This window comes from Vipera ursinii (assembly GCF_947247035.1).
Source record: "Vipera ursinii genome assembly, chromosome: 4".
NCBI classification, from domain to species: domain Eukaryota; kingdom Metazoa; phylum Chordata; class Lepidosauria; order Squamata; family Viperidae; genus Vipera; species Vipera ursinii.
This window is the reverse complement of record NC_139514.1, coordinates 14,627,004-14,645,529: the sequence shown is the minus strand read 5'-3', so window position 1 is coordinate 14,645,529 and position 18,526 is coordinate 14,627,004. Positions and strand designations below refer to the sequence as shown.

The 18,526-nt window shown below is 38.5% G+C and overlaps 1 protein-coding gene across 1 annotated transcript in view; it reads right to left on the bottom strand.

The window, feature by feature from the left end:
- CNTN5 (contactin 5) overlaps nucleotides 1-18,526 on the bottom strand; it is a gene marked incomplete at both ends in the record, with an annotated part of 284,514 nt that overhangs the window by 216,114 nt on the left and 49,874 nt on the right. Inside the window, one exon of the mRNA XM_083362597.1 lies at nucleotides 3,123-3,218. Coding sequence (XP_083218723.1) covers nucleotides 3,123-3,218 — 96 coding nt within the window. The remainder of the gene's footprint in view (nucleotides 1-3,122; nucleotides 3,219-18,526) is intronic.

Sequence of the window (18,526 nt, the reverse complement as noted above, 5' to 3'; positions counted from 1 at the left end):
CACAATGCTTGGAGATCTGAGGCTAGAAATAGACAAACTATCAGTACTGGAAGATTGTTAATTATCATATTGATGAGAGTAACTCATGTTGTCCAAAGGGAAAAATGGGAACATCTGAAAATACTGTAAATATACATGAAAATATATTGAAGAACCCATTGTCTTCAGGGATTACAATAATCTAATCTACAATCTTGAAATTCACTGGTAAAATCTTATCCAAACTTAATCCTGCTTAGCATTTAATTCTAGACAAGGTCGAGGATTAGATGTCCTTCTTAATGGTTCACTTGCTTTACTGAGTTAGATTGCATACAGTGGAAGTGTAAAAAAAACCCTCCAGAGATGATCTTTGAGAAAATAAGCAGTAACTGCTGATAAAAACACTGGGAAGCTTTCAAGATTCTGCTCTCATTGCCTATATTGCTAAAGTAGAATACTAGTACTGCTTCTCACCCCAATGCGAATGGCTCATCCCACTTGTGTTGGCAGAAGGGGCATGTCATGGTCCCTGTCAGTCAAGGAATTCTGGCTGGCTAGAGGTCCTGGAGAAGAGCCTTTTACCATGGTTCCTGCCCTCTGGAATATCATGCCCCCTGAGCTGAGATCTGCCCCACCCCCTTGGCCTTCCAAAAGGGCCTAAAAACCTGGCTCTGCCAATTGGCCTGGTGCCCCAATGGGGTGTTTCATACAGGAGGTAGTTAACTGATTAAGAGAAGATTCTCCTTGTATATCGCTTCCTTCCTTAGCTATTTTAATGTTAATGTTTATTGTTCTAGTATTTTATATTGTGGGTTTTTTAATCTTATTGTTAAAAATAAGCACAGAGACGCTTGATGGTGAGATGGGTGGCATATACAAATAAACAAAAAATAAATAAAAAAGACATAAAAAGTTAACTGGAAAAGTGAGATTAAAAAAGCAGGAAAACAAGAGAGAAAAATAAAATAGGTGGAGGCTAAACTGTATCATATCGTGTGTAACAAAATATGCTGGATAGAACTTTTCAGCTACTGCAAACTGTCAGATTCAGAGAATCAGGACCACACATTAAGTTCCAGTTAAGCTGATTTAACTGTTCATGACTATACACAAGAATCTAGTCAACTAATGATCAGCACTAAATTGGTGCTAGATAAGAGTTAATGGAACTCTCAAGAGGGGTTGGACTTAGATGTTTGTGAGAATGTAACAACTTCAGGCTGATTCCTTTCTTGACTCCAGCCCCAAGCTCTGTCTGTCGTTTTCCTATACTGTAGAAACAATGCAATGGGTTTTGTACAGGTGATCCCAAAGGGAGTGCCCTTTGGTTATTCCATTATTAGCCTTTTTAAAAATATAACAGTAGCAGTCTTTAGAGATGGAAAGGTGATCTCTTCTCTATTTTGCCTCTTAAAGGAAACAAATTGATGAACGGGTTGGTGTTTTAACATTTGCCATTTATTGCCAAGTCTATCTTGGTTGCAAACTTGTTTACACTATTTTACTCTGGCTTTGTGGTACGCTTGAAAATAGCAAGGTATGCCACTTTAAGAGCCTTGTAGGAGGAAATGTGCAGGCTACAGCTTTTTACATAAATTGACACACACGAGAGATGCTATAATCCCAGTCACCCAAGGAATTATTATAATATGATGATAATTCCCTTCAGTAGTTCAATTGCAATAATAGAATGTGCCTGTCATATTTTAGATGAATCAGTGAAATGTTCATTATAAGAAACAGAGAAACAAATAGTTAAGTCCAGTCACTGCTTTATGTGGAAAAAGGAAGAAGCTTGCAGAGCACTGTATTAGAATAGTCCAGCCCTCCGCTCATGCAGAAGAACCTATACCATTTTAGACAAGTGACTGTCCAGTCTATTATTAAAAACCTCCAGTGATGGAGCACCCATGATTTCTTGAAGGCAAGCTGTTCCACTGGTTAATTGTCCTCAGTGTTAGGAACTTTCTCCTTAATTCCACTTTGCTTCTCTTTTTGATTAGTTTCCAACCATTGTTGGAGCTCCATGGTGCTTTGGAGAATAATTTGACCCCCTTTTCTTTGTGGCAGCCTCTCAAATACTGAAATACTGCTATCATGTCACCCCTATTTCTTCTTTTCTTTTCTTCTTTTTCTTTATTATTATGTCTCTTTCAGCTCCTGAATTGCCAAAGGAAGCTTCGGAAGTGACATAAAATAAATCAACACGGGTGCTTCATTTTCAGAAGCAGGATGTTATTCCTGTTTTTAAAGCAGTTATGTGCACACACAAAAAAATTCAATGAATGTTTTCATTCTTTTGCTCTTTTACATATTAAACTGTAGAGCTTAATGTTCCTGATATTTATGAGAAATATTCAATTTGGGGATAAATGTCCATACTGGCTCGATCAAGGATCCTTTAAAACTATAAAACTCTGTCACAAAACTATAAAACTCTGTCACAATTGTAGTCAGTATATCTACCTAAGATAAGGTTCCAGGGAGAGCCAGTTTGGTCTAATGGCTAAGGTACCTGGTTAGAAAGCAGGAGACTGTGAGTTCTAGTCCAGCCTTAGGTATGAAATCCGGCTGGACGACTTTGGGTGGGAGGGAAACAGGCAGAAGAAGATGTATTAGGTATGTAAGTCCAAGATGGCAGCTTTGAGGGCATGAAGGCTCCATCTGTGTTTTTTGTATGATTCGTGAGAAGCTGAGGCATGAGCTCCGTTCTCCGCAGCAACACCTATATAAGGACACGGTGGAAGGTTATCTGAGCAAATTCCAATTGTGCTACTTCCAGCAACAATAAAATAATCACTGTCATAATTTGATCATGAAAGAGGACTGTGATACAACTCGTATCTGAATAAGAGAAAATTCTCTCTCAGCAGTGACATTTAGAAGAGCTCTGAAACTGGGGCGGGGTGAGAGAAACTCCTTGGATGACTCCTTTCTCCTGCCGTTTCCATTCACTGAGCAAAATGGATTAGTTTAACCTTATTTCAAAAATGCTAACTCCGGTTCAGAGGCTTTTACGAGACCCAGACTTTAATTATTCTTTTGATAGCTCAGGTATCAAAGCATTTACTGATCCACCCTTGAGATCATGGCTGAAAATTATAAGCCACAGAGTCAATATAACATTCAGCCAACCTTACCTGGTGAGTGGAGTGGAGGAGAGCATATTAGTACCACACCTTGTCCTTCTCTCACTGACACAGCACTTCTTGTTCGTCCACTGAAATTCCCCAGATCTGTTAACATAAGATAACAATTTTGATTCACAAGGAGGATGTTTTCAATATTAGTGTCCATACAGAGTTATTTTCCCTTCTTCCTTTTTTCTTATGCTAAAAAAAATAATAATCACTTTTCACTCGTTCAAATGTAAAACAGGAAAAAAATCTATTCCTTTCCAAATCAATGTATTCTGGCTAATTACAATTAGTAAATAGAGCTATTCCATGTGACATTTTTATTATTTCTTAGAGGATGCAGAAATGTGTCAGCCCAAAGCCATTAGGTGATATACCCATTTAAAACAGATATCTAATAGCTCTTTTACAATTTCTCACTTATTGATTCCCCTCCCCCTGTAAAAAGTCATTGTGTGTACAGCTGAAAGAGATACAAAGAGACGTAAGGAAGCTTTGCATCTAACCTGTATCCTGAATAAAGCTTTTGAGTGTTATATAAAGGATACTGCAACTTAACCAATAAACTATACAAATGTTTGCAATATTGGCTCCATTGGAAAATCTGTGCCATGGATCTTTGTTGAGAACATTTATGATTCATGGAATTTATATTAGACTATAAAGCTCTGAACATTATTTTAAAAAATATTTGAAAAGCCTAATTCTGTCAAATTCCTGTTCTGGAGAGATCTTGCTTATGATCCCAGCTATGGATATGTCTCACACTATCCTAAATTAGAGTAGGACCATCTTGGTGTTGATGAGCTGGAGGTACTAATCTAGCTGCCATAAAATCTACTTTTAAAAGACAGTTGAAACCATGGCCTGTTTTCTGATTATCTGAACGGTATACAATGGTTCAGGTTCAAGATTTTTTTAAAAAAAGAGTTATGTTTTAATTCTTGCATAGCCTCATGGCACATTTTATTGTTTTTTATTTTCTTGTTCTTCTGCCATTGGAGCAATTTTTCATTTTAATTTAGAAGAAAACTTTCAATATTACTATTTGTACAGATTTCTCTTCCTTTCCCTTTTACGCTAAACAACACCACTTTTTTATGAAATATGAAGAAAAAAATCCTTCCAAATAAATTATTTCTGGCTAATTTCAATTGGAAAAGAAATGCAAAGTAGAAAAATACACTGCATTAATGTAATTATATGTTTACATAAGATTTAAAATATGAAGTTGTTTCTTAGGTTTGTCTTACATACAGTCTCTGGAGGCATGTCACTAATAATTTTCTTGACAGAAAATTGACCTTTTCCTGTTTCTAAAACTAAGTATAATAAGTTCTTGATATGGTACACACACACACACACACACACACACACACAAACAAATTCAGACACATATAATATACAGTTTATTATAAGAAAAGATGTATTTGCTGGATCACTAGGGGTCCCACTACATTGAAATGTGATTTGCAACTTTTCACTGTTTGACTGATTATTTTATTTCACAGTACAAATGAATATTTCACACATTGTCATACACAACTGTCTTATATCATGTTAGACAATTGATCCATCTAAACTAAATGGCAGCATTTCAGATAGGTGTCATTTCCAGTCCTACTAGTGTATACTAAGAGTTGACATGTTTGGCATACAAATAATTTCTAGACAACTTGGTGGAGAATTGAGATCTGCACTGTTCTAAATGCTAGGACTGGAAATTTCAAAGCACCACCATTGCTACTTGTTATCTGCATTTAGTAAGAGAATAACATTTATTTATTTATTTTTATTTTAATCCCATTTATATCCCGCCCTTCTCCGAAGACTCAGGGCAGCTTACAATCTAAGCACAAATCAATGTGCTTAGCAATAGCCTTCATTCTATGTATATGCCTGCTTATTAGGGCTTTCGGGGGCCCCCAAGCGGCATTATTACAAAGTCAGCTTATTGCCCCCAACAATCTGGGTCCTCATTTTACCTACCTCGGAAGGATGGAAGGCTGAGTCAACCTTGAGCCTGGTGGGACTCAAACCTGCACTAATTGCAGGCAGCTGGTGTTACTTAAGGAGGCATTAGCCCACTGCTCCACCAAGGCTAATAATAAACATAATCAATACCTTTCCCCATCATTTCTTTTGACCCACCTTTCCCATTGTAATTCAGTCCAACTCTTGTCCTTGCTCCTCTATATCTCCTTCTATTAATGATATAAATATTCTAATTAACTTTTCTATCTTTTTGTTGTTTTAATAGTTCAGTGATGTCTGATTCTTGGCAACCTTATAGGCAAGTGCTGTCCATGCTACCTTGTCAAGCACAGCTTCTTGCCATTGTTGAATGTTCATCTTTGTATCAATTTTGATGTTATCAAGCCAGTGTGATCTTTGCTTGCCCCTTCTTGTTCCACTAAACATTCCTAGCATCACTGACTTCTCCAAAGAAGTACACACATAACAGGGTCAAAGTACATCAGACATATTTTGATAAACCATAAAGCCGTCTGATTTGAATTGACCACTGCTTGTCCAGTGTAACTCACTAACTTTTCTATCTTAGTGTTCTTATTTACTAGAACACACACAGATGGATATTGTTCTTTTATGGATCAGATGAAAGTAAGGGATGGTCCACAACTCAGTGAGAAAACAACAGTTTTGCTTCCAAAATGACCTAACATCACTAGTTTAAAAAACAAAGATGAAGTAAAATGAGGTCATGGAGGCCAGACACAGTCACTAAAGGAGTACAATTTAATCTATTGCTCATTGAAATATCTGCTTTGTATGTGTTACAGATCATTGGGAGAGCATTGGAAATGTATTCTCCAGGCAGCTTTAGAGAGACCTTATTTTTCTTTTGCACAAATAACTTGGTCCTGTTACTGCTATTACTATTATCACTACTATTGTAAGTGGTTCCATTTTGGTTCAATATTGCTTTTTTATCAATTTAGTACTAAAAAGATGATGATGATGATGATGATGATGATGATGATGATGATTAGAGTTGGAAGGGACCTTAGAGGTCATCTGCTACAATCCCCTGCTCAGGCAGGAAACCATATACCATTTCAGACAAACGGCTGTTCGGTCTCTTCTTAAAAACTTCCAGTTTTGGAGCATTCATAGCTTCTGGAGGCAGGTTGTTCCCCTGATTAATTGTTCTGACTGTCAGGAAATTTCTTCTTAGTTCTAGAATGTAATGCTAAATTATGTACCAAAAGGAATTTGTTGATCTCACAAGAATTGTGGGAATATCAGACTTGGAATGTGGCAAAAAAGATGGATCTACTTTGCAGTTGTAATTGAACTGCACATATTATGATGCATTTAAAAAATATTCTTTTTCTTTAGACTTTTGGCAAATAAACTAATAAAAATATATTAAAATTACAGGAAAGGAGAGAGGTTAGCATCAGCAGTGATATATTTGTAACTAATTTTAGTTACAATTATCTACTATGTACTCAGCTTGGATGAAAATAAATGATGTAAATGCACATTGTTTAACAAAATACAATACAATATAAATGATAATTTCCCTCTCTTTCTATCATGCCAGTTCCACAAAGTCTTTCCCTCACCTCCACCTGAAGTATGTATAATGATACCCCTCTTTTTTTGGGGGGGGGGCAACAATGCCTAATCACCTCACTTGTACCCTACAATAAAATAGGCTGTTTGTGTGTTCAGTCTAAATGATTTAAAAACAAATATATTGAAAACAGGAAGAATGGCCACTTACTTCAAAAGACTGGCACAAGCAATTAAAGTGGGCAAATTGTAGGGAGGAAAATGTCCTTATTTTATAATCTATCATTGGAGACGATTGTCTTATCTACAAATAAGCCACCTGTATGTCTATGGAGATTCTCAGCCATCCAGGTCATGGTTGTCCCAAAGGTGCTTTTTTAAAATAAAGCAATGGGACGTTCCTAGTTGTTTCCTTTGAAAATCTTTCACTTTTCACCCAAGAAGCCTGGAGAACTTAAGAAGCTTCTTGGATGAGAAGCAAAATGTTTTCAAAGGAAAAAAAACCCAAGAAAGTCCAGTTGCCTATAGGAAAAAAAAAAGACTTCTCTTTGGAGATTAGCTCTTAGGCTCAGAGTCCTTGAGCAGTAAAAATCAAAGTGGGGAGCGCACTTGGTTTATTAATTTAGTTGTTAGATTTATATCTTCTTTTATACCTTCTATTTTGCAGCCTCCACCCTGTGGAAAAGCAACCCTCATAGATATGGAGAACACCAACTCTCCTAGGGTTTCAGAAAGCTCTTAAAATCTGATTTTGGACCTAGACCTGAGATTAACGTATTGCAGACATGTCAAACATAAGGCCCGGGGGCCGGATCCGGCCCGCGAAGTGGTTTCATGTGGCCCCCGAAGCCATCCTGGAAACAGTGAGGGAACGGCCCCCACTGCCTTGGCCCTGGCCCAGAGACCCTCCTTCTGCCAGAGACCCTCAGATCTGTCCCACTCCCACCCAGGCCCCCATAGGCACCCTCGATGCAAATGAGGTAGAGCTGGCCACGCCCACCCAGTAGGCCATACGCACTCTAGCCACACCCACCCAGTAGGCCACACCCACCCTGGCCATACCCACCCGGCCCCCTGAAGGCAACCGCAATGCTGATACGGCCCTCAATGAAATTGAGTTTGACACCCCTGATATTGTATTGAAGAGCCCTGTTGTATTTGGTTTGACTTGTGTGATTTGTTTTGTTTTGTTTTTTATGCTGCCCTATAATAAGGGAGGCTGTAATAAATAAATCATCCTCATCACCGCCACCGCCACCATCATAATTATGCCTTTTGTTCAGAAGCTCAAGGAAGAATGTAATGTGCAGTTTCCCCACAACAATCTTCTGAGGTAGATTAATATGAGTGGTGCGAAGCCATCGGGAGCTTCTGTGGTTGAGAATAAATATGAACTTGGATTTTGAACTTGTCAAGTACACCATATTGGCAATGACTAGGTTCTATCAATCAAAATCCAATGCTTACGTCTAATTCCTTGTTACCTTTTAATCGTCTTACTTGTGTGCTTTTTTTTTGCTTGCCCTTGAACCTATAATTTAGATAGTTACCATTTTACAAAAGGAACAATGGCTTGTTATAAACATTATCCACTAACAGGCAAGGATTAATGACATTATTCACAGAGGAACAGAGTGACAGGACTCTTACAGAAATAACTTTTCATGATTTTATGTTATTAGCCTGGTAGTTTTAAATGCTTATTTTTAGAAGGTGAAATGGGTTAGTAACATAAGAAAACTGAAGTAAAGAGCTGAAAAATACATTTCTGCAAGACAAAAGAGGTCAGTAGCAGTAGGATTCCAAAATGAACTTTTGTGAAGAAAAAAAAATAGACTGTGTGTTTTCCTATGTGAAATCATTCGAGAATTTAAGAACAGAAAATTAAAAGAGCCTTGGTGGAGCAGTGGGCTAATGCCTCCTTAAGTAACACCAGCTGCCTGCAATTAGTGCAGGTTCGAGTCCCACCAGGCTCAAGGTTGACTCAGCCTTCCATCCTTCTGAGGTAGGTAAAATGAGGACCCAGATTGTTGGGGGCAATAAGCTGACTTTGTAATAATGCCGCTTGGGGGTGTGTGAAAGCCCTAATAAGCAGGCATATACATAGAATGAAGGCTACTGCTAAGCTTGTAAGCCGACCTGAGTCTTCGGAGAAGGGCGGAATATAAATGGAATTAAAATAAATAAATAAATAAATAAAAGCCCCTTACTGGGTATTACAATATATGAAATATTTTGTGACTTGGAGGGAGAGGGAGAGGGAGAGGGAGAGGGAGAGAGGGAGAGAGAGATTGTGTATGTGTGTGAGAGGGACAAAAAACCTAGATGCAATTCTGAAATTTGGATAATTAAAAGCAAGCAAGTTTTAACTTTATATCTAACATTCAAATGCTATGAATTTTGGCTTTTCAGCTGTTTAGTAAAGAGATAAATTCTTATTTATAAGCCTTATGAGCTTCCACTCCAACCCAAAGTGTGTGCATAATATTAAAAGGAATTTGTTTTAATATTCAAACCTCCACATGGCTTGATATTTGAATTCAGCAGAATTGTGCACCTGAATATAAGTGCAGTTCTGAAAGAGTACTGAATATGTTTCATTAAAACGCTCACATTACAAAAAAAAAATGGTTGAAGAATATAGGCTTCTTTCAAGTATCAGTGGATGCTAACATGCATCCATTATTTTCAAAGCACATGTTTCATTTAGAAATACTTAAGAATTTTGTTGTTGTTGTTAGTTGCGAAGTCGTGTCTGACCCATCGCGACCCTATGGACAATGTTCCTCCAGGCCTTCCTGTCCTCTACTATTCTACTTAAGAATAGAGAAGCTCATTTCTACCTAAACAATATCTCAAAGAGAGAGAAACATGAGAGAGCAAAAGAGAAGGGGGGGGAGGGAGGGAGGGAGGGAAAGGGAAAGGGAAGGGAGGGAGAGAGAAGGAAAAAGCTTTCATTTTGTCGCAAACATATATACTCATTTAACTAACACTAGGCTACGTGGGGAAACAGATACGGTGACTCTTATTTTTCTTTTGCCATTTGTCCTATTGATCAAACCATGTGACTGCAAAGAGATAGGATTTATTTAATCTAGCCTTTATTATTTTTATAAATAACTCAAGGCAGTAAACATATCCAACACATCTCACTCCTTCTATTTTTCCCACAACAACAACCCGGTGAAGTAAGTTGGGCTGAAAGACAGTGATTGGCTCAAAGCCACCCAGTCAACTTTCATGCCTGATGTAAGACTAGAATTCATAGTCTCCTGGATTCTTGCTTGGTACCTTAACCACCAGACCAAACTGGGTCTAGACAGAGGTATTTGAATGAATATCTAGCAGAACCAGAAGTTACACTGAAGGGCAAAATTCCTGATGACCCAATTTATGAGTGGAGACCATGTTATCTATCTGAGCTAAGTTTATTTGAACAGTGCTGAGGACAGAATATAGTTCGGCCTACTTAAGGAGGGTGCAAACAACTTTTGTATAGATGTATAATAAATACTGTCCAGTAATGATGTCAAATGCCAATCTTTGACAACATGGGTTAGCTTCTCTGCTTATAATGAGAATTCACAGTTAATTAAGCAGGGGTTGATACAAGTCAATTTTTGTGGTTGATTATTTCCTAGTTCCCATTTAAAAATAGAAGTGCTGATTTAAGATAACTCTTGAGCATTAAGGAGGCTTACTTAAGGGACCTTGGTGATTTTAAGGTGTTTGTTTTCCTTCAACATCCCTTCATTTCACCTTGGATATCCACTCACATCCCCCATCTTTTCTCAAAGCATCAGGAACCAATCTTTGGTTAATGACTATCCATTCCATAGCAATAGGAACTGTTCCACAGCATTGTTTTCTATGCTGGTAAGTCCTTGCTTCTAAGTATCCCATTTAGTGTCGATGAATCTTATTCTTGAATTAATCTTTTCTTTTGATGATGATTAAATGCAACTTATTATTTCCTCCAAACATTACAAAAAGGTAGTTTCAATAATTTTGAAGCGCTGATTTGTAAGCATCATAGTTCCATGACTAGCTTCATTAAGTGAAATGTACTCACTCGGCTTTGGTAGAGGACAATGCTGAGGTTGTTTGCATTTTGCTCTCACTATAGAGAATCTGAATTTGGTCAGCTCTGAATATGACCTGGTCTGTGTCCATGTATCCAATCAACTTAGAGTTGCAGCTTGCTGGAGGCCTTAACTTTAAGACAACATTGCCTCTAAAATACCTGCTCGAGAAGGTTACATCTTCATCTTTTCCAACTTATATGTCAAGATACTAAGAAATCTAGCCGAGCACTTTCACATGAACTTTCCATTCAAGTGCTGCAGATTTCTTTATCATTTTGCCTGTGTTTTTATCAGCAAAAGTCAAGATAAAGACTCATTTGTTATTTTGAAGTTGTGACTATCAGTTTAAAGGAAAAAGATTAGCCTTGTCTTGCTTCGACACCCTTTAAGCAACAGATCTGGGGCCAATTTAACTTTGGGCAATATGGTTTTCCAGTGGGTAGATTCAGCTATGGAAACTAAAGGAATAGTTTCTTGATCATGAGTCAAAGGATCCCAAGCATGTCCTTACTGTCCATCCTACTGGGATGGGTAGAAACAAAGATCACTCAAATACCCAAGCCCCACGTCATATAGAGTTTTATAGATAACAGAGCATATTGAATTGTGCTCTGGAGCATATTGGGAGCCTCCTAGAGCAAAAGTGTAATGAGACAGACTAGAATTTGAGAGGTCCTTGGTGTTCTCTGAGCTTGGCTCTTTTTTTCTTGCAGACATTTCATTATCCAAACTAGGTAACATCATCAGTGCTAGTAAGGAGTGGACTTTGCTCTCAGTTTACAGACCCACATTCAGAATTTTTCCTGCCACTGCATTCTAGAGCAATTGAAGTTTTGAGATGTTCTGCAAGGGTAGTTCCATGTAGCTGAAACAGGCAGATACCATAAAACTCCCTTTTTATGACCCTGTAATCCCTTAATTTGGGGTAGAGTCAGGGTGACTGGATGGTGCTGAGTGTTTATTGTCCTTCCTGATGCAACACAGAGATTGGCATCAGATATCTTTTCTTTGTGCCCTAGAAAGAAACAACTACCACTACCTAGGATTGAACTCTCAACGTTTCGAGCGGGAGGCGAGCATCTTCACCACTAGGCCAATGCACTGCTGAGACAGGCAGATATAATAAGGGTGGAAAAATAGTGATACATTGCCCCTAGGTCTTCATAGGAGCTCTAGATCCCGTTTAACTCTCAGTACTTTTTATGTGGCCCTCCAGAATATTTCCTATGTTAAGCGTATCAGATACCATTGATTGGCATATTTTTTTCAGTGTGCGGTTTTGAAGTTTACAACCTTGTTAAGTAGCGGGTTCTTTGCCGCAGGAATGAAGATGAGGTAGCTGATTACAGGGAAAATCATATTTTATTTCGTGCAGAATCTGTACTGAGCAAATGGCCGCAACTAGCCGCAATAGATAGTCTATCCCCTAGGCAGCAACCAATAGGTTTGAAGCAACCATTGCCGCCTAGGGATAGCCAATTGTAGCGCTGGAGACTTGTAGTCTGGGTTGCTGGAGAGCCGTTAGGTGCTCCAGCAACCCATGTGGTGTTACTATGAGCCCAGTACATAACAAGCCTATTCATTCCTTTGTCTTTTCCTGACTTCTTCTGTCTCCCACCGATCTAATTTTCTATACCAAGCCTCCGTGCAATTTCTCCCTTTACATTATTTTGCTAGCTTTAAAAGGTCAGCTCGTTTTGTCTTATCAGTGGATTCACCATTGTGAATTCACTCTGTAAAGGCCAGATTATAATGCTGTTTTTTTTTTTCAACTGCACATCTCCATCCTTATTTTTTACCGAGCAAACCTGCGTCAACAAATTCAATTCCATCCCTTTTTCTGACCGTGTGACTAAAACTTCATAAATTGAAATCTAAATCTGGAATTGTACAGTGCATTCTTAACATGTAAAAAAGGTTGCGTCTTCAATATTCAGTGTGCATTTTTATTGCCATAAAGTCTGATCCATAACCCATTGCAAATTTTACCAGTATGATCGGCATTTGTAACTTATATCAAGATCAAGATCAACAAAGAGCCTTGGTGGAGCAGTGGGCTAATGCCTCCTTAAGTAACACCAGCTGCCTGCAATTAGTGCAGGTTCGCATCCCACCAGGCTCAAGGTTGACTCAGCCTTCCATCCTTCCAAGGTAGGTAAAATGAGGACCCAGATTGTTGGGGGCAATAAGCTGACTTTGTAATAATGCCGCTTGGGGGGGGCGAAAGCCCTAATAAGCAGGCATACACATAGAATGAAGGCTACTGCTAAGCACATTTGATTTGTGCTTAGATTGTAAGCCGCCCTGAGTCTTCGGAGAAGGGCGGGATATAAATGGGATTAAAATAAAAAAAAACATAGATTTTTTTTTTACTTTTAAATGTTGGAGCAGGTACTTCACTGTCCGTGCATGAGTTCAGATTGTGACTATCTTTTGTAGCTCTGAGAGGCTCCTTTGAGGCATCTTCTTTTCTTTCCCAGAATGCATTTTTCCTGCCTTTTCCCTTTGGAAAAAAAAATCTCCACCTTGATTACTTTCCTTTCATTTGCAAGTCCAAAAGGCTTCCTAGAGTTTTGATTCTTTGTGGACAAAACTCCCTCAAAGGTGATTTGCTTTTACTGGTAAAATAGGATTTTCCCCTAGTTTCAAAGACAGGGTTCTCTTTTGTTATTCCCATTAGGGGTTTCTGCTCATATATTTTGCATATTATCTGATCTAAAGCCAGGCTCTTGTGATGCATCACTGTTTCTTCAGTAGATTAAAATGGGAGCAGAAATATATCAGGAAAGCAACAAGACCTCACTTTGCAGTTTTACCCCATTTATTTTAAGCAGCCATCTTAGATTGAGTAATTGGCTCATGGGATCTTGAGAAATTTGTGCATCTTTCACTGTTAAAAAACACATTCTATCAGACACACGGTAGAGTTTGCAGGCTTCATATAATAAGTTTTCTTTAATTTGGCCCAATTGCCCTTTATATATCTTCATTCCCTAAGATGAAAAAAACATATTGCAAACTGGCACTCTATTTCTGGCTTCTCAAGTCCTTTTCCCCTCACTTTCATTTTCAGAACTTGAGAACTTAAGTGTGTCTAAGCACGTCCATGTGACATGCCCCTTCTACTGAAACCTGTGGATGGAGGTGCCTGATGGAAAAGGTATGCTTTGAGGCTAAAAAGATCCTCACCATCTGTTCCAGTGATAAAAATGACTGATAGATATAAAAAGATGACAAAATCTATAACAGAGAATGATTTTAACTGCCATCATTCAGCTGAGTCTTACAAATAGGCATACATTAATCCTCTCATCTAGATGGCAAAACAGAACAGGTATGAAGTCCTGTTCTTCAGATGAAGTTGTGGGTGCCCCATCACTGGAGGCTTTTAAAAAGAGACTGGACAGCCACTTGTCTGAAATGATATAGGGCAGTGATGGCAAACCTTTTAGAGACCAAGTGCCCAAACTGCAACCCAAAACCCACTTATCTATCGTTGGGTGCCGGCTGGGCATGGCCCATTGGGTGGGTGTGGCCCATTGGGCCGTTGTGGCCCATTGGGTGGGCGTGGCCCATTGAGTGGGCATGGCTGCAGACTGGGTGGGACTAAAAATTTCAATCGATCAATTCCAACTTTGCGAGATCTTTTTTTTTCCACGCAAGAAGTTGAAATTGATTGATTGATTGAACCTTTTTTTTTTGCACACAGTGGCAGAGGCCTAAAGCGAAAAGGTTTTATAAAACCCAGCTGAAGGCCTAGGACTGGGGCGACGGCACGTGTGCCCATAGAGAGGGCTCTGCGTGCCACCTGTGGCCCATGTGCTATAGGTTCGCCACCATGAGTATAGCATCTCCTGCTTGAGTAGGGGATTGGACTAGAAGACCTCCAATGTCCCTTCCAACTCTGTTATCCTATGTTGCTAGATGTGACCAAGAAATACAGGGCTTCTCTAGGCACTTTAGCACTGCGTTCTTAATTTTTGCTCCCCCAGAAACAACAGAGAAACAGAAAAGAGAACGTAATAGATGACAGACTCTCCGGATAGCATCACAAGCCCAATCTTGAAACCTCAAGAGAAAAAATTATAGGAAATAATAAAGGAGAATATTTGTAGCTCCACAAACATCATCAGCTAACAGCGATGAAAATTGTTTAATTTCACAACATATAGATGGATTTAATCATAGTTTCAATTTGGAAAATGTAACCATCTAGACCAGACATGTCAAACTCATGATGTCATGTGATGTCACACAACGTATCGGGATGGTTTTGCCATTGCCAGCAATGGGGCTGGTGCGGCTTCTGGATGATGTGTCCAGCCTGTGGAACGGCAGTTTGACACCCCTGTCTAGACCAAGCCAAGTCCAGGGAATTTCTAGAAGCTTGGCACTCTGACAAATCAACCATCAGTAGACACATACACATTAACGACATCTATAGAGTATGCAAAAGGGACTATTTCCCAGCCCAAAAAGAAACAAAAAGACCCAAGCACCTCCCCACCAGCAAGCAGCACCCAGTTCAGGATAGATTAACTCCAAGGTTAACATCAGACCAACAATCAAGTAAGCAATACCCCAATCAAGAAACTGCCAAAGAAGCCAATAGCAAACAGGGCAATCAAAGAATCTCTAAGTCCACCGCCACCAACAACCACAAGCAGCCACTAAAATATAAACTGACAACAAAAAGCACTCCTTACTATCACTGATAACGTTACCTAGTTTGGGTAATGAAATGTCTGCCAGAAAATAAGCAAGTTCAGAGAACACCAAGGAACCCTCAAGTGTAGGAAATGCCAGCCTTCCACTTCCTTTGGGATAGCTGGAAAGGTGGTTATAACCAGTGTGAGTCAGTGGCGATTATGCATGCTCAGAACACAGAATTAAGAAGCACGTTGACTTGGCCAGTCATGTCACAGAAACAGAACAGGAAAATGGGTTTGTATGTGATGCTGGCATAAATGCACCTATATGCCCTATTTTTAATAATGCAATTGTAGAGAAGCCTTTTCTTCTGGTTCTCTACCTGTATTTGCTATACTGAACTTAATAGGAGGCTACAATCTATCTTCTATTTTCTTCAATGTTCCTTTAGCTATAAAAGGAGCTTTTCTTTTTGTACTTTTCTCAGAGCATTTTAGGAATTTGACCTTTTTTTTATGTTCACTATATTGCTGCATGTTGGCAGAAGATACAGTACTTATTTTTCTTTTAGTAACACAAATCTCTCTTTCATTCTGCAACACCACCTTTTTATGGTCCCTTTGCTGAAGAAAGTTGGGAACCAGAAAAGGTACAGACCTCTGAGATAATCACCTAACAAAAGACAACATGTATTGCCATAACTATGGACATTTTATAAATGGTCTCCTTTGGACTGGAGAAAGATGATAAAAAAAATGTATTCACCATGAAACCGCATAAGAATGATAAGAGAAAGTGAATTAAAAGAACAGAACACTAATGAATCCAAACAAAGAATCAATATAGCTTAGCACATGCTTAGTATCCAAATATTTAAAAGATATTAAACACATCTTAAGTATTGTCTATGGAGATTCTCAGTCCTCCAGGTCATATTTGTCCCAAAAGAGCTTTTTTGAAAGGCAACTGGACTTTGTTTTTTCTTTGAAAATGTTTCACTTCTCATCCAAAAAGCTCTTCAGAGCTGAAGCTGCAAACAAACTCTGGATCCCAATTCAGGATTCTTTCTCTTTCTCTCTCTCTCTCTGCCTGATGCTGGAAAAGCATAGATATATTCATGTACAGGATTTTCGGATACAAGCAGAATGATCTGAAGTGCACCTATGTGTCTTTAGTTGCACGTTTGATCTTTTCACAAAATGGCTTCTGTCTTCAGATTATTTCTGTTTCCAAAATATTTGTTTCCCATTCTTTCAAAGAGCTATTAAGGCATCTTTCACATTCCAAAGTGTAGCTGTAAAATATGGAAATGTATAGTGTTTCCAGTCTCTGATCTATCTATCATCCTCTTAGAGGGCATTTCCCAGAAAGAGAAGCAATATCCTAAGGAAACTAATGAAACCTCTGTGGCTGGATAATTGCATTCTTGGAAAATACTAGTGTTTGGAGGAGATGCCATAAGCAGCAACAATTCACAAAATTGCTTCAAAATTGTCTTCACGGAGTGTAAATAAATTATAGATCATTAAGAGCAATAAGATGGAAATCTATTTTGCTGTCGTTAAAGCCAATTTGCACGTTTTTTGAAAGTCTCAAGACAGTATGGTTGTTAATTAAAAAAATATATTTAAAAAGAATCCAGCAAGGGGAAACATGTCATAACAAAAATTTATGCACTCAGAGACATCTTGCAGCAATTATCACTCTTCTTTATTTTTTTAAAAAAGATAATATGCTTCTCTAATAGCTGCTAGAGTAGAAACAGATTTGAAGAAAGAGACAAAATAGAAGTGGTGTAAATTGCATAAATAAATTAATATGTATGGGTTTGTAATGTAAATAATTAACGGCTGTATGTGTGGCAGGACAAACAGTAGGACTATGGGAAAGAGGGATTTTATATTTCATTCTGCTAGGGCAATAAAATGATCTCTTAATTGGCTGTTTTCACTGATCTGGACAGGACTTTCCCCTCCTCTCAATGGTTCCACTAAAGTAATTTTATTTCAATGACAGAAAAAGGGGGGGGGGAGGATGGATTAAATTCTCCCTGGTATATGCCTCCTACAAACAGACATTTAAATTATGGAAACATGGATGTCACATAATTGAAAATTAAGTAGTGCCTTGTATGAGCAAGCATGTGGAACAGAAAACACGAATTCCAAGCTAAACACTCTTAAAGGATGCAATTTCATTTACTTTTAAATTCTTAAAAAGGCATTATGTTTCATTTCAGGCATCAAAACTAAAAGGTATTTATTAGTATGATACTGCAGACTGGTACTGTGGCCCAACAAACAAACAAACAAAAAGTGAAAATTAATTGTTTACCAGCCAGGTATACTAAAAATAATGGAGTATAAAACTGTCACAAGCTGAAACTTGCAGATGCAGACACGCACACACACGCACACACACACACATGCACACGGACACGCACACACACAGACAAACAAAAAATCCTCAGTCTTTTGTCTTGACAAGAGATTAAATGGAGAGTGAGTGCAGGGATTCAAAGTTTAGGATCCTATTTGAGAATAGAAGCGACAAAGACATCTCCTGAACTCAGATGGATTGTCTTTTCTTTTGGCAAGTGAAATGGCAGTGCATGCATTTGTGTGTATGAATGTCAAAATCAGATGGTGGATGGACTGAAATGAAGCAAGCCCCACCCACTTTGGGTGTGTATCCCATGCAGATTCAAAAGGGGTGGGGCTTGGATTGTGACTTTCTTTTCACCTTCTTCCCAATCTTGACCCTGAAATTTTGACCTTGGAATCAGATAAAAACAAGCTTTTCAAGTTTTTCTACTATTTCCATGGCTGCTTATAACAAACAATGGTGGAATCGATCTGATGAACATACATCATGATGTCACCTCCATGATTATGTCATGCTGCATAGATTATAATTTGTTTCCCCTTCACCCCTGCCATGCATGCTTATGGCTGTGATAGATTAGCAAAGACAATGCCAGAAAATAAAGTAATTTATTAGAGTACAGTGGTATCTTGGTACTCATTGTGAATTGGTTCTGGGAGGTGTGATGAGTATCAAAAACAATGAGTATCAAACAAATTTTTCCCATAAGGAATAATGTAGTGAGTCACAAGACAGCCAACACCAACA